The following is a 25,409-nucleotide window of genomic DNA, read 5'->3' as shown; positions in this document are numbered from 1 at the left end:
TATCGGGGAAAAATGTTTAAGATAATAAAGGGATCTCTTTCAAAAAGAAGATTATAAAGTTAATTTTCCTTCTAACAATTTTTGTGAATTGTAAAATGATTCCTTTTTTTTTTGTAAAATATTTGCATAATAATTGTTGAAAATGAATAACTTTCAAGTATTTTTATCAAATCAAACGAACATTCACAATATTTTCAAATGGTTTTAGATTATAGATTTTAGGCTTAATATATCTTGGCCAAAGTTTCCTTCAAAAATAATGCTATTAAGCAATCTGGAAAAACTTTTTAAAAATATCTAGTATTAATTTAATCCAAAGAAAGTAAAGAAAATAATGTACGCTGGTTTAAAAAAAAGTGTTTTCAAGAAAAACTAAAAAGAGAAACATTGCAAAAGTATGCTTCACGGCTCATTTTAATTGCTATAACTTTTTAAATAATCTGACTTAAAAAATAGTTAAGAACTTAAAATATACTTAAAAATATAGCACACTTTATAAAAAACAAACTAAATTTTTTGTTCATAAATTTCAGGTTTCCGTAACCCCATAACCCCTTAACCTCTACGTCTTTTCTACTTGCAACATTTTTTCACCATTCTCCTTCTTATATTTTGCATTGCTAGACAATGGCAACAAAGATCAGTTAGGCAGCGCAGAAAAAGTAAAAAAAAAAGATGAGCAAAAAAAAGACTGAGGGGAAAAAAAAACAAGTAAATAAACTTTAGGCAAAAGTTTTTGGCAACTTTCTGGCAGTCAGTTGGCGCATTTTAAGTTACGGCAATCGGCGCGGCCCAGTGGCGTCGGGAGAGAAGGGGGAGATCACGGGGGAATACGTGTAGAAGTTGCTAGAGAGGAGGGAAAAATCGGGAGGGCGGCGAAAGTGAAAAACTGGCGCATCGAGACAAGAGCTTAAAACCACGAATTCCACAACGCCCACACTGCGGGAAAAGACCAAGTTCAAAGTCAGGAGAGATTCATAAATTTGAAATTTTTGAAAAAAAAAACATTCAACTTTTAAACCTTCAAAAATGTATATTTAAAAATATATATATAAATCAAAAGTTGTATACAAATTAGTAAATTTCAAAATCATTACACTTTTGGTTATTATAGATTTTTCTAAAAATAGTATCCTGGCTGGCCAAATACATTGTGAAATTATTAAAATTAGGTTTCCAAAAGCAGCTTACAAAATATTTAAAGTCGAACTATTATAGCAGAATTTTATTAGTAGTGGTTTTAAAACTCTTTAATTTGTAGGTTTCTAAGTTATGCTATTTCATTGCTAATTTTAAGACACATTTAAATTGGTCTTAAAATCCCTTTTAACTTTAATATATTTTATTGTTTAGTTTAATATGCAAATAATACATTTACCATATTTTAGACAAGCATTTAAATAAAAAATAATGTCTGCGGGATTCATGTATGTGTAATATGATAAATATGAAAATATAATATGACAAATATGAATGGAAAACGCCTTAAAAATGTGTCAAAACCAATTAGTTTTCATATTTAAATAAACAAAGTCTCAAAAGCTGAGACAGCAATCCTTGAATCAATGAATAAGCTTGTCATAATAGTTTTTCAACATATTCCATAAGGTCACGAAATTGTTTTCAGAAAGAGCAAATACAATAGCAAACTCTATCCTTTAGCTTTTCCAAAGTCACTGGATTATAGACCCCACCTGTTCGATTTTATACTTTTTCTCTCACTGCAAAAAACTGAGGGGCGTGAGACGATTTCAACTTTAGCCTGCAAAGTTCCCAGCAAACAAAATAAAAAAGTCACTCTTAAAGAGCAAAAAGTGAGGCCAACTTACCTGGCCAACAATTTAAATTTGTCCCACGCAGGATAATCCTTTATTGCAATTGTTGTTTCCTAATTCGGATGTTGTTGCTGCTGTTGCTGTTGCTGATGTTGCTGTTGCTGCTGTTGCTGCGGCACTTTTGTCACGCACAAGGAGGCAGTGGGCCAACACGGAGCTGACCACGTGACCATCAAAACACAAACAAAACACAGCACACAAACACCCGCGTTGGCCTGGCCAATACTTAGTAGCTGGTTTTAGTATAGTAGTATGCCTGCGAACGAGAGCGGGCAATTAGGGCGCCCAGAAGGAACTATGGCTCCTTTCGGCTCCTTTCGCTCACTTTCCCAAGCAATTGCGGGGACATAAACACGCAAACATTTCCCGCGCCCTCCCCGTATTCCCCTTTTCCCAATCTAACCCTGCTTCCCTTCAATGGTCTTCCCAATCGGGGGCGGAATATTCTAATTAGCGCTTATTGATTTCGATAATTCGTCCTGTTGGCGGCACCAGTTATGCTTTATTCGCGACTACGCGACCCGACTCCTTGCAGGACGAGGCCCGATAACTTCGCTATTCGACGGCTGCCGCACCGAGCGCCAGCATCCCCGCTTAAACGTTTCAAACAGTCCGACAGCTGAGCTTCAACTGACTCGGCCCAGCCAGCGCAGAGTCCCACAAGCCCCCACAATCCCCACCGGAAGTCGGCGGCCCGAAGTCCCGGCCATCGGCAGCCGAAGCTCACGCGAGGCTCAATCCCGAACCTGCCCAGGAAGCCGAGCGACGAGACACGAAAACTCAATGGCGGCTGAATAAAGAGAGAGCTTACTCTCTCTCTCTCTCTCTCTCTCTCTCTCTAGGTCGCACTCTCTGATTAAGTGCAAATGCGAAAATCGGACAAGATAAAGTAAATGACAGTCGAAAAGTCGCCCTAGTGTCACCAATTAGTCAGGTTTCACCGGCCACGCTAGGACTTTTACTAGATAAGGCTCTTCTTGGGCAGGAAATGTTTGTAAATTCAAGCTATGTTGCTTTCCTCAAATTATTATAATTCACAGGACATGTTTATATAGGACAGGAGAACTTTACGAATATATAGTATAAACCTTTTTTCATTCTGTCTATTGGTAACTTTACATCCCTTATCATTCCGCCTGTTGATAATATAAACATAAAACGAAATATCTAAAGAGTTACAGCTCTCAGTTTAAATTTCTAAAGATTCTACAAAAGTTTATATAGGTAAGAAGCTTAATATATTCATAACAAAATTTCTAACCCACAAATAATATTTATTAATTTCAAGGTTTTAATAGTATTCTGCCTGTTGCTAATATTAGGCAAAAATCTTCCTCTGCTGAAGCTTCTAAACGAGTTTGCATTGGAAAGGGGCTTTAAAATTTTTTTACAAATACCAAAAAAAATGTAAGCCCAAAAATAATCATATTTTTAAGTTCCACGTTTTATGGAGATTCCTTCACAAAAATTATCAAAACTTTATTAACACTGTTACCGCTTAAAACCATATTAAAATATTAAAAATTATCATTATTTGCACAAAACATAAGCTATAGTAAGTGGAAACAGAAACAAAATATATCCACTAACCAAAGAACGACGCCCAACAAGTATATATCTATTCAAAATTTGATTTTTTTTTAATACAGTTAAAACCGTTGACTCATATTTTATCCAAATGTTTTATAATCCAATTCTTTACAATTAATAACTACAAATACAATTTTAAAATTATCAACATTTAAACCACAATTAATTAAGCGCTAGAGCTGAATATGAAACGAATGAAAGAGAAAATTTCTCTATTTTTAAATGGTTCAACTCTTATAAAAGCCGGAAATAAGGTATAAAGTTGGTAAGTGCATATGATTAGTGGAGTTTCAAACCAATGTAAAGGTATATAAAGAAATATAAGTTTAATGTACAGCCATTTAATAGGTATTTTTTAATTGAATAAATAAACACTAGATTTTATAAAGTATATTTTAAATAATTAATTATGACATTTACTTAGATATAATAACCCTTTGGAGGTCACTATTTTCAGTCAGAAGCTTCGAATTCTGCGAAGCAGTTATTTCCGACCCTTTAAATCAAGTATATTATTGATCAGCTTAAATAGCTAAGACGATCTGGTTAACTACAAAATCTTAGTCATTTTTTCCATTTTTTCAAAAAAAGATAAGGGGTTACATCGTCAAAATGAGCAAAAATTGGCACAAATTTTGAATTTTTTTTAATTTAAAATGAGTATGCAGATTTAATATTGAAATATAAACTAGCATAAGAATTAAAATTAATACCATTTCGGCTTAGTTAAGAGTTTTTAAAGAATGGATTTGTCAACAAAATTTGTACATAAAAATATAGTTAATTATCGACTCAAAGTATGGTATTATAGTTTCAGTCAGAAGCTTAAAACTAAGTGAAGGTGTAATTTCCAATCCTAAAATATATATATTCTTGATCAGAATAAACAGCCGAGTTGAAACAGACATATCAGAAAAAAAAATTAGAGCTTTTTGGCTTAGTTATGAGTTTTTTTTAATTTGATTCTATTACAAATTTTCATATAAAAATATAACTAAATATGGACACAAAGAATGGTATTTTAATTTTAGTCAGAAGCTTAAAACTAAGTGAAGGAGTCATTTCCGACCCTATAAATCATATATATTCTTGATCAGCATCAACAGCCGAATTTATCTAGCCATCTCCGGCAGAAATGTAATTTTTTCAAAATTTTGAAAATTTTATAAGGGGTTACATCGTTAAAATTTTCAAAAATTGATAACAAATTACATTTTTTAACATTTTTAAATTGAGTATGCAGATTATTTAACCTAATAAAAACTAACATGGGAAAGCTTTCCGAATTAAAATTAATGCTTTTTTGGCTTAGTTATGAGACATCAAGACAAATATAAAGTGCACTTTAATTGCACTTCTGTGTACATACTTCTTACATACTTTTAGCACTTTATAGTTTAATAATAAAGAAATTAACATAGTAAAATAAAACAAATATATATTTTAAGAATACATATTTTGATATTATAAAAGCTATTGCTGCACAGCATTTATTTTAATCCCATTTGATAAATTCATCCATGTAAATCTTTAGAGACGGTCTCACTTCAGTCACTTCAATACGAGACAAAAATATAGTTATCAATTATAAACACAAAAACTAAAAGTAAATCACTGGTTATATTTTATTGGTACTAAGTAGCGTAGTATCAGGTAGTTAACATTAAGTTTAGCCTAGTTTTTCAGATACTTTGATTGCTCGAAAAGGATGCACTTCTGACAAACCTATGTACCATCGAGCGGAGCTGCAATCACTCAAAGTACAAATTGTCATCACGCTTTTCCGCGACCCATACAGGACGCAAGCAAACGACAAAAAATTGCCAGCGAAGATGTCAGACAGCAACTGAAACCCGAAAACGAATTGCAACAAAATGCTCAAACACACTCTGCGAAATTGACTTAAATAAATAAATGGGCCAAAACAAAGACAAAACACATGCGCAGCGGGAAAGTGAAAAGTGAATGAAGATGGTCCCCGGGGATCCAGGGGGCAAGAGGAGAGTGTCATAGAAACAAAGTGCATTCCATGGGGAAGTTGGGGAAAGGGGTTCGTTGTTAGCTTGTTGCAACGTTTTCATTTCATTTTATTCAGTCAATGCAATGTGCAACATTCGAATGCAACAACTGCAGCGGCAGCGACGACGCTTAGTAGCTCATCCATTTTCTTTTGTATTAAGCAAAAGGCAAAGGACATGGCTGCCGAAAGAGTCCTTCGGCACACTGCCACCCCCATCCGCCCGCGTAAAATAAGAGCATTGGCATTACTCAGCAAATACTTGTTTGTTTGCTGCCTTGACAAAAAGTCTATACAACCAGACCAAACCCAACCCGACCCATTCCCATTCCCCGTCCTGAAAATTCGTCCTGGTTTCCCCGGGGCTCTGCTCGTTAGCACAGCTGCGAAGAGAATTTATCTTACTCCCACGAATGCAACTCGATTTTATTTCATTTCATTTTATCACATTTTATTCTCGTTTTGCCCTCATTGTTTCTGTTTGGCATATTGGACATATTGTTAGCCCCGCTCTGATCGATGCAAATTGATGCGTATTGTTAATGGAATTTTTCTCTTTTGCAAGGACATGAGTTCCTAGGATCCTGGGGAACCACAGGAAAATATGCAAAGAAACCGATTTTGGTGAAAAAAACAAAGGAGACTTATAGAAAAGCGTTTGGCACACTGGCCTGACATGTCTAGAACAACTATGTATGGTAAATAATAATAAAACTAAGAGAAAAGTTTAGGGTTATTAAATGGAACAAATTATTGTTGATTGATTTTAAAAATTTTAACAGTCACATCACAGATAAAAAGGTCAAATAAAGCATCCTGTTTCGTAACTTAATATATTCAAGTTTTGTATTTAAAAAAAGTTATATCTATATATTAGAATTCAGAAATTTCAGAGTCTGTTAAGGACAAAATTTCTATCTTCTCCAAGTACATAAAACTCAAGCCAATAATATATATTCTTTATTTCTGCAAAAAGCGAATACATATTTATTTAATATTTATACAAGATCAGACTAGCTAGTAAGTTATTAGACAATATATTTAAATTATCTTTATATCGCTTAGAAGTGTACTCTCCCCAGATATTAACTCAAGGTTTCTATCTGAGGACAGCGATAATTAAACTTTTGAAATTATGTTAAGTAGTTAATTTAAAATAAGCATAATAATAGTATTTTGTATTTATATTTCTTCACTTACAATTTATGCCTAACAATGGGCTCACTTTCTAAAAATAAAAGATTTATGCAACATGAAAAACACAAAAATATATATATGTATATATTAAAGCAAACTCAGCATTTCCATGGCTTTCCCCCACTTTGAGACCTACGAAGAAACCAAAAGATGTGAAGGGAAAAAAATGTCATAAATAAGAACGTTTTGCAATTTGTTTATATTAAAATGGAGAGTCAAAAAGCATCCTAAGGTGGAATGCTGGGCAGTGTTCTTGTATACGTTGCACAGATTCCCATTGCATTTGACTCTGCCAGCTGAACCACCCGTGAACCACCCGTGAATCACCCCTGAACCACCCACGACTCTCCGGTGGTGCAGTATCGCCTGCTGTTTTGTGAATTATGCGCCTTCCGTTGCATGTGGCGGCATATCCCAGCGCCAGCAAAGGACACTGAGAGAAAATTTATGTGCACTAAAATAGAAAGAAAGAATATATAATATATAATATAAAATAATATGAATCAAAATATAGTAAGCGAGGATTTACTACAAAAGGTATCACTAGTAAATTCTAAATATATGTTTGAATCTGCAAATTCAATAAAAGATGTTGCAAGGACCTTTACCAACCCCATAAATAAACAAGTAAGCTGGTTAAAAAATCAACAAAAATAATAACAACAAATATATTTAAATTTTCAAATTTTAAATACATTTTTCTCCCGGTGTCCTTCATTCCGATTCCAAGGCCCAAGTCAAAATAATGGCTTGACGCGCCTGGCTGCATATTTTTGAAGTCAGCGTAGAAGGATGCAGGATGTGAGAGTGTGGGTGGAGGGGAAATTGGGGAGGAGCTGGTCCGCCGCCTACAACTAACTGCGCTCGTTTTTGTAATAAAAATGTCATAAATCTTGATTTCTTGAACTCTAAACCAAAAAGCGTGCGATAGCAACGCAGGACATAGCCCACTGTCTCTTTCTCTATGCCCTTCCAGGACCTTTGGCTGCTGCTCCCTCGCGTGCATTGTTTTGGGTGGGCAATATAACTGTCTATTTATGCTCGCCTGGCATATGAAGTGCTTTTTATTTGTTTTTATTTATTTGCACTCGTTTGCATTGCTCTTGCCCTGCCTCCTAGTCTCTCATGTGCCATAATCTATGCCGGGATAATTGATTTATTTGAGCAGTTTTGCGAAATGAAGCGGAAAATAAGTTTACATTAGGGACTTACATATAACGAGAGGAAAAGTGATGTATGACATATCGGGAAAATAATCTCACCCTATTTTATATTGAAAATATCGTAAAGTTTTCATATATGAAACATTAAGCCACAAAACTAAACCTAAAAAGATGAAGCATTAAATTTATATCCTAAGAAACTGAAAGCTTTAAAAAAAATGCTTTAAAAATATCACTTAAATTTCACTAAAAACACTGAATTATTAGCAAATAACTAAACCCAAACTAAAGCACCATAATATCACAGAAATCACTCAATAAATTAAACACACTTTTCTCTTTTTACGTCATCATTTGTCTTCAAATTTCTTTGACATCGTAAAGGCTTACATATAGAACTTATAAAGATTTTACACATTTTTCGACTTAATCATTAGAGACACTGGCATTGAATTCATATTACAAAATAATAAATTAGTCATTAAACATAAACATCTGGTTCTTGTCGTAACTCCTAAAAAGTATCTGCTTCTGTGCGCGTGTGTGGCAGGATTGTCTTATCACAAATGAACATCACTAAAAAAAACGTATTGGTTCCTAAATTTGTTTAAACTTTTTCACATGATTTCATCGTAATTATAATTGATTATCTTAGTACTAAATAATTTATCATTTAAATATATAGATTTTAATAATAATTTAGGTTTATAATTGTTGTTCTTCATATCAACATTATATGATCTTGTATATTATTATTGAATTTGTTTGCTTCTATACGTCGTGCTGGATTTGCTTTTGTTTAAATTAAGAAATTATCACAAATTGTTTTGTCATCAAGTGGTTTTTAAAAATTACTTCCAATTAGTCAAGTCCAAGAATTATGATAGCCCAATAAAAATGTTTGATTTTTATGGTTTGTCCAATGGCAATCACCAGTGATCCATGTCCCTAATACGTTCCACGGGGGGATTACTGCAAGAAGGTTAACATATTATTAGTTACAAAATATAATTATAAATATTATATAATTTGGCATTAAACTTACGGCAACATTCGCGCCATGGCATGCTTGTGCAGCGGTGAGATTTGCACAGCTGCCGAGGCGATGCTGGAACCAGAGTCCTGCGACATTGTCCTTTGCATATGATGCATGGGATGCTGCACCACCGAACCACCGACAAATTGCAGCTGCTGCTGGTGGTGATGCTGGTGGTGCTGATGATGCTGCTGCAACGGATGCTGGTGCAGCGGATGCGAGTGCTGCTGCTGCTGCTGATGCTGCTGTGCCCTGCGGAAGGGATATCTCCAAGGACTCTTGGGGGCATCCGACTGGAAGGCCTTGTTCTCCACACCTCCACTGCCTGACACACCGGCAGGACTATCCCGACGCGGTGCTGCACCCTGCTGCATGTCCCGAGCCTTGGAGCTGAGGCGTCGCAGGATACGAGATCCCAGGCCGGGAGGATCCTCCAAGCCGCGACTGTTTCTTGGTTTTCTATAACGCACATCGCTGGACTCCTCCAGGATCACATGACGATCGTAGGGAGTGCCATAGTAAACCTCTAAAACAGTGGAGAAAGTATGCGGCCAGACCAGGTCAATGATGGAGATCAGGACACCCACTATGAAGCAGAGAATGCCTAAAAAAAGAGCATTATGTTAAGCCAGGTTCAAAGGATAGTTTGATATATTAATTATACATCACTCACCTGCCACCAGAACCAGCCAGTAGCACCAGCCAAAGTGAAACTCCAGTCGTCCGCCCTCCAGGTGAATGCACAAAGGTCGCTTTGGCATCAGGCAATGGTATCCAATGGTGGTGCAAACCAGCAAAGCTCCAGTCAGAGCCTTCATATACGCTCCATAGCGGGGCACAGCTATTAGCAGCAGGTTCATCAGCAGCCACGAGGCCAGCGAAGCCCAGAGCATGATGCTGGCAAAATAACCGGCAGCCCGGTACTGTCCACCCCAGGAGAAGCCCTCACGGCCCAGGCTAAAGTACTCCGCCACGGTCAGGATGGGAAAGGGCAGGCCACGCTGCAGGGCCTGACGATAGTTGGCACTCATGTCATTGGCACCTTCCCAGGTAAAACGTTCATTGTAGTCTATGTCCGGCGGTGTGTAGTTTCCAATGGGAATCGCTGTAGAAAAGCATTGATTCAATAAATAAAACATTTCAATAACTAATATATATTGTAATGTTTCCTGTTTTCAATTTATAATTGAACTTCCCATGAATCGCATAAGATCAATACTCTAAGACCCACTTGGCATGTCAAACTTGACTCAGCCACTCCACTGAAGGCAGGAACCTTTTTGTAACACAAAGAGAACCTTTTCATTACAAAATAAAAAACCATAACCACTTCAATCGCACTTAGCCTTCACATTAATTACAAGCAAAAATCAAAAAACAAGTAACAAACACAAAAATAATAATCATTTCCTGTTGCAGCCGGAAATGTTTGTTGCAGTGGCACACTGCGTATGCGTAATATGTTGATTTCCATGCCTCTCACTCATCGAGCAATTCATTGTCAATGGCTTCAGCGAGCTAACCTTACACACACATTGGAGTGAGCGGCTTTAAAGTGCAACGCCAACAACAACAAAGTCGCATAATCAATGTGCAACAAGTGATATTTCTCTTTTTACTTCATTTTTGCTGCTTGCATATTTTATAAACATTCGTCAACAGTTTTTCCGGTTTACAGCGCACGCGCTTTTGGCCCGTTTTGCATTTGGTTAATTTTTTTGAAGTTTTTTTTCAACAACTCTTAAAGCAAGAGTGAGCAGGAAAAAATAAACAAAAATAAACAAAAAGCTTAGACATTTGCATAATTTATAGACACTTTTGCACAAATTCCGCATAACACTACCAAAAATAAAAACACAAACACCTCTTTTGCGGTTTAGAATTGTATGACTCATAAATGTTTAATATAAAATAAATGTGAGTAATGAACACTTTCAGAAAATTTGCAAATGGTTAAGAGAAATCCCATTAAATGGGAACTCCACACAATTTTGGTTTCCTTTCCCAAATCCATAAAAATAATAAATGGAACATAATGCAAATTAAAGCTTATTCTGCCCACAATAAACCAACGCATTTATAAATTTTTAATTCTTAAACCTCTTAAACATTTTAGCAAATCCCATTAATCTTTTAATTTTTTTTGTTGTTTTGGCTTTCGAAGAGTTAAAAGCGGTCGTCATCGGCAAAAAAAAATTAAAATGATATATTATAGCTGATCACGTTGCCGCGGAGACTGACACAGAGTGACAAAATATGCAAATTAACTTAAATGCGAATAAAAACCCTAGCCCAAAGTGGAAGAATTTTATTAATTTAAAAAGCTACGAAATAGAGATGACAGAAAATATCGATATATCGTTACTGTGTCGATATCTGACGGAAAGGTCGATACGTAAAGCAATGTTGTAAGGGTGCAATAAAAGTATATTTATATATATTATAATGGATATTTGCTATCGATAATTGTACCACTCATGATTAAAATATGATCGAATTAGAAAAACATTGTATGTATAAATATTCGTTAAATTTGTAAAAATAAATGAAGCATGTTTATTTGTTAAGCCACATTCTTGATAGTAACTAGGATATTGAAAAAGTTTTCCTTTAATAATGTCCCACATAAAATCCCAATTTCACTAAAGTATTATTGTTTTGTTTTTATAATTTCCCTGCCAAAAGTTTCCGATATTCCCACGCTTCATGGTTTTATACCTCGATATATGAATGACTCATGCCACAAATGTACGCCGGCAAGCGGTCTTAAATTCATGTCCAAAATTGGCTGCCTTTGGTAGAAGCAAGCTTACAAATTACAAACTGAGCGCCAACACAAGCGAACATAAAAAATAAAAATGTAAAAATTACATAAATCGTCAAAAGTTGTCATATATATTATGTGCTTTTTGGGGGCCTGGCCTTCGACTCGGGACAAGGTTTTGGCCTGGCCTCCGGTTGGTTCTCCCCTCTCGAACTCGATTTAAACTGCACGGAAAATGGCAACCCCGACCTGAGGCACAAGAGTACGCACTCTCATATACGCACATGTGGATCGATTTTGGAGTCATTAAACTGACAATCGTTATGATTTCCCAGTTGGCGGTGACCGGACAGACTTGTTTCCACTCTGGGCTCGTAAACGTGGAAATGCTGCCCGCTGAACCGGTCCAAATTAACTTTGAATGGCAATAGCTGAGCTTTTATTTTATCTAAACGCTGTTTATAGTTGCACCGATACTGATCCATCAAAGGCTAAAGTAGTATTTTTGGGTACAAATAAACGAATTAACAAGAAAACTATATTTGATGGTAGAAGAAGGAATACTCTGCTAAAACGATTATTAATGAGTTTAAATTCTTTAAAAAAAAATATTTTATATCATATCGAAAATATCGCAAATTTGACATATCGATTTTTTAGATATTGATTCGAATATCGAATTTAAGTTTAGAATTCTGATATTATCGAATAATATTCAAAATAATGTCATTACATTTATTCATCTCTTATTTTTACTATATTAATCTAATGTTTCAAAGAGAATATCAATTTAATGTTCATACATACATACATATATCGAAACGATAACATATAAATTTATATAATTTCACGTCAAATATCGGTACAGTATCTATAAATCGATATTTGTTTATAAGTAAACATATACAATATAAGGAAAATCATACAAAACTTTGTAGTTTGAACTAATACTGATAACCACAATCAATCACTTAAGATGACAACCTAAGAAAATCCAGAAATATTTTATACCCTTTTAAAACCAAAATTATTAATCCATTACACACTTCATTATTATTATATCGAAATGACTGATTGTTCAACAAACTTCCGCCAACTTGAAACTTCTTACGCACAGCTATTGTATTGAAAATAAATGATAAATACGAAAATATCAATATTAACAAAAAAAATTACCATATCTACATATACGAAATTAATGTTTGCCATACTTGAGGCGGATGACGATGATGTTGGGATAGCGCGCGCTTAAGTATGGACAACAAACGAAAAAATATAAGCATTTTTATGCTTTTTCATATTTTTAAGTGATGATTATGCTGATTTTCGTGCTTGCTTTGGGCCGAGACCAGACACGGTGGTGAGAGGTGAGAGGTGCGATGTTGATGAGCTAAAAACAATTTGGCAGCAGTAGCAACAGTCGAGAGAAAAAACCTAAATTAATCATGACTTTGCCGTGGAAAGAGGCACACGACACACGACACAAACCCAGCATAGAGACAATGAATGTGCTGAAACGCTTTTTTTCTAATTTGTTCACTGTTCAACAGCCGCCATGTGTCTGCAAAAAATAAATGAACGTTCCATTTCTGTCATGAGCTTTAAACAACGCTCGTATGGCCCCTGTCCATCTCCATTAAGAAGTAAACAAATAAACAAAAAATACAATAATAGAAAAACTAAAGGCTTAGACAAATATAGAAATAAAGTTTGGGATAAAATTGGTTTATAAATATATAAAGGGGTGGAATGGGTATCAAATGGTCAGTAGCATGGATAAGTGAACTGAATTTAACAATCAGTTGGATCTAAGAGGAAAAGATTTAAAAATAACATAGCAAACTTAAAAAATAAATTTTATTGGACTTGTCCTAGTTTGAAACCAAGCTCTGATACTTCACTAAACCTTCTTAAGTATAATAGCAAGCGATATAGATAGATAGATAGATAGATAGATAGATAGATAGATAGATAATATATAGTTAGATGGATAGATATATATATAGATAGATAGATATATATATAGATAGATAGATAGTTAGATAGATAGATAGATAGATAGATAGATAGATAATATATAGTTAGATGGATAGATATATATATATAGATAGATAGATAGATAGTTAGATAGATAGATAGATAGATAGAAAGATAGATAGATAGATAGATAGATAGATAGATAGATAGATAGATAGATAGATAGATAGATAGATAGATAGATAGATAGATAGATAGATAGATAGATAGATAGATAGATAGATAGATAGATAGATAGATAGATAGATAGATAGATAGATAGATAGATAGATAGATAGATAGATAGATAGATAGATAGATAGATAGATAGATAGATAGATAGATAGATAGATAGATAGATAGATAGATAGATAGATAGATAGATAGATAGATAGATAGATAGATAGATAGATAGATAGATATATAGATAGATAGATAGATAGAAGAAAGATAGATAGATAGAACTTTATTATCTAATAACTTCGTTTTTTAGCAACCGATTTTACTCAAAAAAACGACCGTACTGTAGTACTTAAAATATATACATACATTTACTTCTTCCTGAATTCAATATCAATAAATATTTATAATAAATAATATTCATTTTTAAAACGTCAAAAAGTAAGCTTTTCATTTAAATTACATCCCATTGATATTTCTTTTTCTTTCCTTAACGAATTCATAGAATCCATAGGATAAATGTCTATCACACTCATCAAAAACACCTAGTGAATCAAAGGTACTTCCCCTTATTCCACCCATCCTCCAAAGTCATAAATAATGGAAGTTGATGTACATATAATAACCTATTGAAAAGTCGAATAAATGCCAAGCTGCATTCAACAAAAAAAAAATGCAGCACAAATAATAGTAGAGCACAAAAGTCATAATGAAGTATAATTAAGTGTCGATTGAACCAAAAAACTACAAAGAAAAACGACAACAACAAAAAATGAAGGAAAAAAAATACCTTTGCCATTATTATAAAAAGAGCATCATTAAATTGTTGACTTTAACCAATGGCACTTGGATTTTGACACCCGAATTTGACATTTGTCTGACTTTTGATTTGAAAAAATCAGCAACTTTGAATCTCAACTCATAACGAGTGAATAATTAAGTTGCCAGGCTAGACAGAGACTTAGATTCAAGTCACCATAACCACCACTCACTCACCAATTGACGTGCGCAATTATGTTATTCAAAATCGAAATTTATACCCAAAACAAAAAGTGCTCTTTGGAGCAGGAGCTGTCAACTTGAGCAACATTTGCCCTTTTTGCCATCAAAAACACAATCCGCCCACCACCCCATAAGCCAAAATAACAATAATGTGGAATAGAAGCATGTGAGGCACAGTTTTGGCAAAATGCTACCGAAATTATACTGCCAAGGGTGAGACAACACACTTCACAAAATCTGTATTAGTCTAAACCAATATGGCAACCGACATAATGCCCACAGTCAGCAGTTTGAGTAAAGGTAAAGGGGTAAATATATATTAATGCATATACATATGTGTACCTATACGAGGCACTTGACTTACACTTTGAGAAATAAATAGGTTTCGGAAAGTCTTCAAATGTTTAATATATATTCTAGGAGTTTTCCCTTCTTCAACTACCATTTAAAATGACATTTAAATTTATAAACACTTTGTATCAAGACCATTATGTTTTCAAAATTCAATTACCCAACTTCCAAAGTAGCAAACATTTACATAGATTTCCATGAAGAACTCCTTGTGGAGCACCAAAGGGCATCCATAAGGTTTAATCTACCAATATGGCAAAGCCAAAAAAATGTATTGTTAGTAAGCCAGGTAGGGTTAGGAGGTAACTGCTCATATTTGATTGCGGCCAGATTGGCGGTAAGTGGGGGTATATGATAGGATTGAATGGCTTGGATTATTCGTGCTCGAGTTGACTCGAAACTGGCATTCCAATTGATTCAGCTGGGGCCCAGCACAAAAGCATTTCACCTTTTCGAAGACCCAAACTCAGTGAGTGAGTGAGTAGAGTGAGTGGGGCGAGCAAATAGTCAAACGAATATCCATATGTTCGAACGGATATACATATGTAGATATGTGTACAGAGGCCTCCTCGATGAGCGCTTGCTATTGGAATCGAATATTTCCGCAGGTGTCTGGCTGAGCGCGAGTCGAGTGGCATTTCAATTTGTTGTTGCTGCCGCTGCTGCTGCTGCAGCTATTGTTGCCAAGAATCGTGACATGCAACTTGACTTGGCACTTGGCAGCAGCCAGCAAACAAAGCGACAGCAGCAGCAGCAGCAGCAGCAACCGCAGCTGACGTCACCGCCCACACGGCGTCTAATAGCCAAGCAAAAACGAACGGCACGGAAAATTATCGCCAAAAGATCTGCCTCAAGTTTTCAAATCAATTAGCCAACAGCTTAAGTCAAGTCGAAGCCCTAAACTTCAAATGTTTGGGAATGTCTTAATTAAAATTTTGGACGTAAATTTTTTGTTTAGGATAGCAATGGGAAATTTACTTATTATTTAACATCTCGATTAAGATTCTTTAATGCTCGAATCTGTTTATAAAATATATATATATTTTCAAAAAATATCCTGTTGGTCATAAACTTCTGTCAAAAACTGTCCTTTTGCTAATTAGTTTTAATAAATTACACATATCCTAGCTATAGTTATTTTAAAAAATAGCTACTATGCTTAGTTAATATTTAATATAATAATTTAAGTTAATAACCATAATTAAACCCGGATTTTATAATTTTAACAATCCTTGTGAAACACTGCTCTATGTATTCAAATTAGATTTTCGATGAAAGTTTATCTGAATTTGGATTATACATCAGGAGAAAAACTCAAATATAAGAAAATGGATAAATATATTAGGCTCAATATCCTATTTAAAAAATAAAATAAACTTTGATATAAGAATTTTTTAAATATCGAAAAATATTGATATTATCCAAACCGAGAAAGAAAATTAGCTTTTGAAAGACGAAGTTTAAGTTTACTTGCAGTTTGCAATTTAATTATAGAATCGTAACAGACATGGATAAGTATTAGATATGAAAATATTTGCATTCTTCGAATCGATATTTTTATATCACAATTTTATCGAAAAATCAAGATTTAAACAAATCATAACTCAGCCAAAACAGCACTAATTTTAATTCGGAAAACATTCCTATGTTCGTTTTTATAAGCTTTATAAATCTGCATACTGAATTTACAATTTAAAATAATGAAAATTTTTATAAATTTTTGACAATTTTAACGATGTAACCCTTTTAAAAATTTAATATTTGCCGGACATATCTAGAACGATTCGTCTGTTGATTCTGATCAATAATATATGTGATTTATAGGGTCGGAAATGACTCCTTCACAGCGTTACAAGCATCTAACTAAAGTATAGTACAAAGGGTATAAATATTCGAAAAATAATTATTTAAATTGTAACATAAAAACATTGATCTAATATATTATACAGAACATCAATTTATAGAGTTGATACTGAGTTGACCTTAAATGGACCCTTTTGGATTATATTATTATTTTGATTTAAGGGACATACTTTGAATTATCGATCTTTAATAGATATCTTCCAATTTCTCGATATTTTCTGCCAGCCCTATGATGAATATTCATTTATGTGACATTCTAAATAAAGCCAAACATTATTTTTTTCTGCTATCGACTTCTAAACCTCATCACGACTATCTCTACCCCCTTCTCACAGCTTAGACTAAATAAATTCAAGCTCTATCTTAAAAAAGCAGAAAACCAAACACTAAAGCCCGGCTACCGCAAACGGAGTCTCCGATATAATCAAATATGACAACCCATTCATCCGCGGCAGAAGTACGTACTTGTTGGCGGATTGGATTGGATTGAATTGGATTGGATTGGCAAACTTACCCGTCAGCGTCACGTTGCAATGCATGAGGCCAATGTGGGTGCCGATGCGAGCTGGGAGCTTCTCGCGTGAGAAGGCTTTGTACGGTGCGATGATAGTTGCATGTGCCACATGCCACGCGGATCCCAGACGGGCAACTGTTGGTAAGAAACGCGAGGTTTCAGCCACATTGTATGTATGTATATAATTCTTCGATTTGAAGGTCACTTTACTCACTTAGTATGACCAGGCCCACGAAAAGACTCAGTGTGACTGTCGAGAATGTTGTAAATTTCTGAAAAACGAGAAAGGGATTTTCATTTAAATTCAAATTCAATTAAAAATCAAGGCGCACCCCTTGAAACGAGTTTGTTTAGAACTCTCTCATTAGCTTGTATCTTTAATCTGACATTTGTTGGAGAAGTGGAAATAATTAATACAATTCAATTAAACAGATCAATAGGAATTTGTATCTCAAATATAACCTTTCTCTCTTTTGCATGGCATTTAAATTACTTTTAAGTCACCCTATAACTAGGATTATTTATAAAATCATTGTATTTTTATTAATATTATATTATTATAATTACCTGCTTTCGCACACCGGGGAATATGACCAGAAATGCCACATAAAATGTGGCAAATAATACGGATACGGCCACTATAGACACATCTCCGGTGACGGGCGTCCGATTTGAGAAAGAGTATAGCGTTGGTCCCCCATCGTCTCGAAACGCGTCAAACCAGCCTTTCATGCTGGTTTCTGTAGCCGATGAAGGCGCTTGATATCTACAAAAAAATACACACAAAATGAATAATAATAATAAATGATCGTAATAAAAAAGCAAACAAAACCGATGAAAAAATTAATTTTATTGATACATCCATCTGCGTGGAAATTTGGAAAGAGCACTCAATTATTAAGATTGGCATTGCAAAATCATGCAAAGCTCCGATAAATCGGATCTCGCATCTTGGAGATACCGAGTATCTGCAGTTCGTGACTAAGCTTTTAGGTAGCAGATACTTCAGCGTCAAGTGACAGGACAGGCAGCTCAAAGCAAAAATTAATTTGGTAAACAAAATATGCAAATAAATGTACATTTGGCGTTGTCTGTGTGTGCCACCAGGAAATGTAAAATCTGAAATAGCCAAGTAATCCACACAATGTGTGTGGAATTACGTTCTTTAGGAAACTGAAACTGAAACAAAGGAATTTAATTTGAATGCTCTACAAAATTTCGTGTGGAACCTCAAAAAAAAATAAAAGCTCAACAAACCAGAAATAAGACCTAGAACCGGATCCAACGACAAACAAATTAACAATAAAACGCTACGTCGAGATCTTCTGATGCCATGTGAGGGGCCCGAACAATTAAGAAACCAAAGCGGCAACTGAAAATAAAGCCAGAAACCATCGGCCACTTCGATGCCAGACTTCTGCTTCTGAAGGAATGACGTAGGCAAAAGTTATAATTAAGTGTCTATAAAATTGAAGAAGTGGAAAACAATAATAGCACGATCGTGTCGAATTGTTAAATACCTCAAATGATATGCTTATGAATATGTGAGTGATGATCTTAGCAACGAGACTTATTTGATTGATCCGCTACAAAAAATAGCACTCTTGGTAAAATCAATATAATAATATAAATAAATCGTTTAAAAATGCTATTAGGTTTAAAAATCTTCCAAATTATATTTCTTTATTAATTTTTTAAGATACATTCCTAGTCTTATTGCTCTTAAATCCCCTCAAGCTGCGAATTAAATAAAAACTTGTTATATCTCTCTCAATGGGATAACGATATTGCGCATACGCAACGTGTTACACACGGATGTATGATTTTTATTCTGCTTTTATTGACTTGAAGCTCACCCTCATTATATTCCAGTTGGAATTTCCCACAAACCATAAGTTCTGGCTTGTGAAAGTTGAGAGGTAAGCGAACCCACAGAAAAGAATGAGCCAGAAGAATAACAGATCACGTCGATCATATTATAGCCGTGGGGGGGGGGCTTTAAAGAAGTTATCTAGTTCCGTAATTATTTCATTCGGACTGTTTTTACATCCGCTTTTTTAAACGGTTATTTTTCATAATCTCGGACTTATTCAAACAACAAGAATCGTAAAACATTCAATTTGTCATTTGTTCTCATTTATCAAGCTCTAAAGTTCACTTACCAAACTTGTCAAGAAAAAACCGGCATTCAAAATAACTGTTATTTACTTTTGGTATACGGGTTAGTCACTAAATTATTTAGCTGTCATCTAATTTTTATATCAAATTTCTGAATAAAAATTTATTTTTAATTTAAATAATTATGGGTTCATTGATTAAAATAATTATAAATACTTCGATACCCACAGTTCACATTCAAGTTTAATTACAGAATCTTATTAACTGACTATTTAAATAAATAGGAATATAACATTTTGCAATTAATAAAATAGAGTCATTGAAAATATTTATATTATTCCCTAAACTATTATCTACTTTTAAAGTAAATAAAACTCTATTGCTCACATTAAAATATAATATAATATTCAAGGTTCAGGTAACTAAAACCAAATGGCATTTTGTGTGATAAGATGATCAAAAATTTTATTCTTATCACTAAAAGTATTTTCATGTATTTACAACTAATTTAAACAAATCGTTCTCGTTCTTTTATTTATTTCTATGTCTACACATATTTGCAGCAATTCTTAAAACGCCAGAAAAATGTTTTTTTCTAGCAATTGCATTTTCCTGTTACAGACTCGCCGCACCCCCGTTCTAGAACCGGTTTGACTAGTCAGACTTTGCACATAAATCGCATTTTATTTCTACAAAACCCGGTAATAAATTGTTTCATTTATAATTAGAATTTTTGCCAAAGTGACAGCACACAAAAAAAAGAATTCAAGCAGCATGCATGTAGTAAAGGTTCGAAAATCCATTTGGGGGAGTTCTCGGGTTTGTTTTCATTTATTTTTATTTTTATTTTTATTTATTTTTTTTGCCGGTTGACCTTCGCATATTTTTCGTCCGGGAGTTTCGGTCGCGGAGACTCGCGTGTTGCTTTATTAGCGCACTTGCCCGCAAAAAATAAAAACTGAAAACGCTGGACTTGGCACCAAAACGTAAGGCGTTGCATGTGGCAATCATTGAGCACATTACTCTAGTACTTGTGTATGTCTGTACGTTTTGAGTCTATACAGACGCAACAGCAACAATGGAACAACAACCGGACAATGGGAAAAACAGACATTACAGTTACAAAACAAAATTTAATATATACGGAAAAGCGGGCGCGGCAAAACAATAGACGATGACGGACAGTGGGGCATTAAGACAGAGAGTTTAATAGAAAATAAATACGGGTGCCACAAAATTCGAAGTGAATTTTAATGGTATTAAATATACTTATTTCAAAATAAATTAAATTAATTAAATATACCTATTTCAAAATAAATATGTCTAGAATAAATGCAAAGCAAGAATTTTTTAATTATTCAAAAATTATAGACACAATATTATAAAGAAAGTTTTAAAATACTGTAAAATATATATGGAAATTTTAATAATTTTAAATCTATTTAAATTCTGTGACAGTTTTGTATTAATATTAGTATTGTGTCTCCCTTACACTAGACATAATAAAAAATGCACATTCAAAATTTCAATTTTTAAGCTTTAAATAATATTATAGTTCATTTAAAATCATTAACAGTTTGAGGGATAGTTTACATTTTCTCTATTCTTAATTCATCCATTTCATCAGTCTGTATTTAATATTTTATATTTATTTATATTATTCTAAAACAGTGACGGGTAGCAAATATTACTGAAAAAACACAAAAACCCAACGCAACTCCCATATTTTAAGGTATTTTTTTTTTTTTTAGATTTAAGTTCTACAAATAAGACACTGCAGTAATCCTAGATTATGGATTTTGGTTAAAGACAATTATGTTTTCTATCACGAAATATTCAATTTCTTCAGCTATAAATAGATGTCGCCACCCTCGTTGATCGTATTAATTTTGTCGTTACAACGATCTTCACAGATGATTTTTTTTGCAAGTTACCAAGTTACAGTGGTTACAGCATTGTTTTGATAAGGTTCAACAGTCTGGGACAAAATATTGGTTTAGCCCAAAATTAAAACAGGGAGCTAAAGATTAACTATGTGTTCCTCCTTTTCGAATTTATCACGAAGAATTAAAAACCTGACAAATGTGACATTGGTTAGAGTTCAAAAGTATTTTTGAATGTGTATGGTTTTGAAATAACATTTTTATCTGCATCTTTATAAAGATAGAGATACAGATTTTAAATATCTTAAGCACACTGTTCATAATAGCAAGTGACACAGCAACAGTAACGGCAGCAGCATCACCAACAGCATCCAAGCTGCAGCCCACTTGCTGTGCGTACTCTCACTCTCACCTGCTCTCATTCCGAGCTTTCAGCTGAGCCCCCACTCCCCCCTTGTCTGAATACCTGGCTGGGTGCAGCTTTTATTTTCAAGTCCAACGAAAGTGAATTTACCTTCGCTCTCCTTACCGTTATCTCACTCTCTTGTTTCTTCTCTTTTCTCTCTCCCTGACTGCGTTTGAGGAAATGAAGCAAACATGAAATTGACATAATCAACACGCAGCTGAAACCTCTGCAAATGTCTTTTAAAAAAGGTGAAAAACAACAACAGCGACAGGTTTTTGTGTCGCCTTGTTGCTTTTGCTTTCGTTGCTATATGTGTGTTGTTTTTATTGTAGTTGTGGTAGTAGTTATTGTTGGTGTGGTGGCAGCGTGTGTTAAATGAGCGCTGGTGCGTGTAAATATGTAAGAGTTGCCTTCAACCGGCTTTTTCGTGCAATTTTTTTATTTTTGTATTTTTTTGCTGCTAGCTTGTGTATTTTTTGCGCTGGTCAGTTTGGCGTTGAATCATCTGGCAATGCCATATAGGAAATGAAACGGCAGATGAAGTAATCCCGTGGCATGAACACAGACTTAAAACGCATCACAGAAATCAACCTGATGCACACCCACAAGCACGCATACGAATGCATCGGCCAAAGGGCAAGCGATAAAAGTACAGGGTGGGAAAAAAGAGAGGAGAAACAAAGCAAAGTGTTGAGTAAGCGAGCAGCGGTAAAAATGTGCATACGAAATTACCAACAAAACGTGCACGTTTTTTTTCCCGCTTCAAACCACACACTTGCTCTCTTACACTGACACTCACGCCCACTCGAACAAGGCGGCTCTCTCTTCAGAAGTTCTTCAACAAATTGTAATTGCTTCATTATTGTTTATTTATAGAATTTGTTCCATTTTATGTTTTGGCAACCATGTTGATTGATTTGAGCCACTTTGAGACTTTGTAAAAAAAACTAATTTATGAACATAAATTAAATATAGAAACTGTTGCCCTCGATTTTATATAAATATTTCAAATATTAAATATTTTTTTTTTTTTGTTTTGTTTTCTTCAATATTCTCTCTGAAAAATCATGTTAAATAAACAAATCTTCTGGTAACAAAGCTTATATATTCCAGATCTGCGTCAGAAGTTTGAATCCAAACCTATTAAAGCTATCACAATTAAGCAAAATAATTAAAACTAAGCATAATCTCAGTTAATTAAATAAAACTATTATATTGAACTCTTAGCTAAATATAGGACTGCAGAGACTTTGTCTAATTTTCTGTTATTATTCAATTCGGAAATTATTTGAGGTCATGTATTGTACTTCACAGAAACTTTGCTATTTAAATTAATTCACAGCCCTTCGCACTTCTTTTTACGTAAGCCCCTGAATTGCCAAATTTAATGGCAACCAAGTGGTATTTTTTAATTTTAAGATTATTGCAAATAATTAGTTTTTGCTTTAATTGTTTTAATTATATTTTATATAGCCGATTTTCATCACATTATGTTTGGGTTTAAAACCGTTTTATAAATACAAGTAACTTAGATGGTCAGCCATCTTTTCGACGTTGTTTTACCGTTTTCAAATTATAAGAAGTGGGTTTTTCGATCCGGCAAACTTATTTTGTTTGGGGTTTTCGATTTTTTTTGGTTTTCTCTGCTTTTACGACCAAGCGTTGTGCATGGCATAACACAAAACAAAAGCACACAAACACAAAACACACTTCGTTGTTGCTGCGATTTATTGGCTGCGCGTGCGCGGCGGCGGCATCCACTTCTGCGTCCGTTTCAAGAGCTCGTCGTTAGCGAACTGAGCGCTGCTGTGCGGTGAGCGCTCAACAAAAGATCGCCGAGAGCGAAAGCTCTGTGCGATGTACAGTGGAATGGATAATAATGGATGTGGGAAATAAATAATAGAATTTGAATAATCTTTTTATAACAATATTTTAACATATCATAGGTTAGTAAACTTGATATTGTGCAGGTGATGTTTTTATTGGAGGGTAACAATCAATGTCATTAGCTAAAAAGCTCAATACAGTTTTAATTTTTATAATTTAACCAGTGCTTAACTTACAACTTTTCAAGTTTAATCTTAAAATTTATAAAATTCTAGAGCACTGGTAAATATAATTTATATACATCAGAGGTGTAGATAAAGTTTTTAGTCTAAACTCCAATAAGTTTTCCACTGTACAATGGAAGCTTTTTTGAACTGCCGCTAATTGCAGCCTAAGTGAGTGTGAATTTATGAAGCAGTCAGAAAATCAGCGAACAAAAACTTGAAAGGGAACTTGGGCCACACACACACACACATACAATTTAATATATGTACAATATATACGAGGGCTATTCCTGATCAGGGTCTGATACTACTATAACTTACTTTCGAACGGCCAACTAGTTCATCTTGAGAATGGCCTCAGACTTTTAATCAGAAAATTAGCAAATAAATTATTACAATCATTGATCCAGAGTATGAAAGCACCTGCTATGTGAAGTAATCAAAAATAAGGTTGAGGTGAAGTTTATTTTACTTTATTTTCTTATGGTATTTTTCTTGATGTACATAATTTCACTTGGAAGGAAGTATACTTCAAAATTGTATTGTCCTTAGAATAGGTCTTTGGAATAATATCCACTTAAATTTCAGTATTTAACTTATATCTATATATTAAATACCGGCCAGGAGTCAAGTTACAAGATAATAGTGTATTTTCTGGTTTGTAATTTATGTTATCACGATTTTCTTAGTTTTATATACTATCCGCTGCTTTGTTCACTAAGCAAATAGTAGATAAAATTAAAAAAAAAAACTGTTACATGCCATCTAGTTGTAAAAAGTTGTATAGCTTAATAGTAATAAAACTTAGTATAAAATATATAATCCTTATACATTTTTATAAAATCGAGTACATTTCTGTATGCTTTCCATAATTTAAACATCTTTAGGATACCAAACTCTCCTCGATTGTATAATAATCCATTACGAATTAACATTTTCCGAGTTTTATAATTTAATAAGTATTTAATAAGCTTTTACAACATATATTGTGTCACTATTTATTTCTCTAAATTAATATAACAAATTATTTGTAAAGTCTTTAAATAATTTAAAAATTATTTGTGAAATAATAAAATAATTTACAAATAATTTGTACAATAAAATAATAAAATAATTTACAAATAATTTGTACAATAAAATAATAAAATAATTTACAAATAATTTGTACAATAGCACATTATCAATAAACAAAAACATTTTGCTCTACAACCCCCTCGAGTAATACAAATTAAGCAAAAATTAAGCAGCTAAACAACTGCTGATAATGTTAATTGAATTAGCATCGAGACCCGTCTGGTAATTAATATTTTATATGCTAATTGAATTTTTACTACCGACTACCGTGCCATGCACCATCGCCAAGTTAAATCACCAGGTTAACCTCCGTGATCTCTCTTTATGTCCAGTCCATCCATTCAGGTTG

The 25,409-nt window shown here is 33.9% G+C and overlaps 2 protein-coding genes across 2 annotated transcripts in view; both read right to left on the bottom strand.

The window, feature by feature from the left end:
• Positions 1-2,494, bottom strand: part of side-II (sidestep II transmembrane protein) — a 79,218-nt gene extending 76,724 nt beyond the window's left edge. The window contains exon 1 of the mRNA XM_020954462.2: positions 1,830-2,494. The gene's annotated coding sequence lies outside the window, so the exon portion shown is untranslated. The remainder of the gene's footprint in view (positions 1-1,829) is intronic.
• A 5,640-nt stretch (positions 2,495-8,134) lies between these two features.
• On the bottom strand, positions 8,135-23,755 carry mol (dual oxidase maturation factor 1 mol). Its single transcript, XM_020954676.2, has 7 exons — positions 23,499-23,755; positions 18,096-18,294; positions 17,743-17,800; positions 17,529-17,663; positions 9,512-9,943; positions 8,848-9,442; positions 8,135-8,774 (listed from the first exon to the last, which is right to left on the bottom strand). Exons 2-7 carry the CDS (start codon positions 18,258-18,260, stop codon positions 8,732-8,734), a joined length of 1,428 nt encoding a protein of 475 aa, XP_020810335.2. The 5' UTR covers positions 18,261-18,294; positions 23,499-23,755; the 3' UTR covers positions 8,135-8,731.
• Between the last annotated feature and the right edge of the window lie 1,654 nt (positions 23,756-25,409).

This window comes from Drosophila serrata, unplaced genomic scaffold (assembly GCF_035046125.1).
Source record: "Drosophila serrata isolate PLE 108 unplaced genomic scaffold, ASM3504612v1 contig_100, whole genome shotgun sequence".
Classification (NCBI taxonomy): domain Eukaryota; kingdom Metazoa; phylum Arthropoda; class Insecta; order Diptera; family Drosophilidae; genus Drosophila; species Drosophila serrata.
Note: the sequence above shows the minus strand (reverse complement) of the source record. Positions and strands in the feature narration are given on the sequence as shown.

Bases quoted from the DNA above. Each gene is read 5' to 3' on its own strand.
- mol (XM_020954676.2), bottom strand. From the start codon at position 18,260: ATGAAAGGCTGGTTTGACGCGTTTCGAGACGATGGGGGACCAACGCTA. The intron at 17,664-17,742 runs GTGAGTAAAGTG...TCTTACCAACAG, and splicing joins CGTGGGCCTGGTCATACTAA to TTGCCCGTCTGGGATCCGCG. The intron at 9,443-9,511 runs GTGAGTGATGTA...CTCTTTTTTTAG, and splicing joins CTGGCTGGTTCTGGTGGCAG to GCATTCTCTGCTTCATAGTG.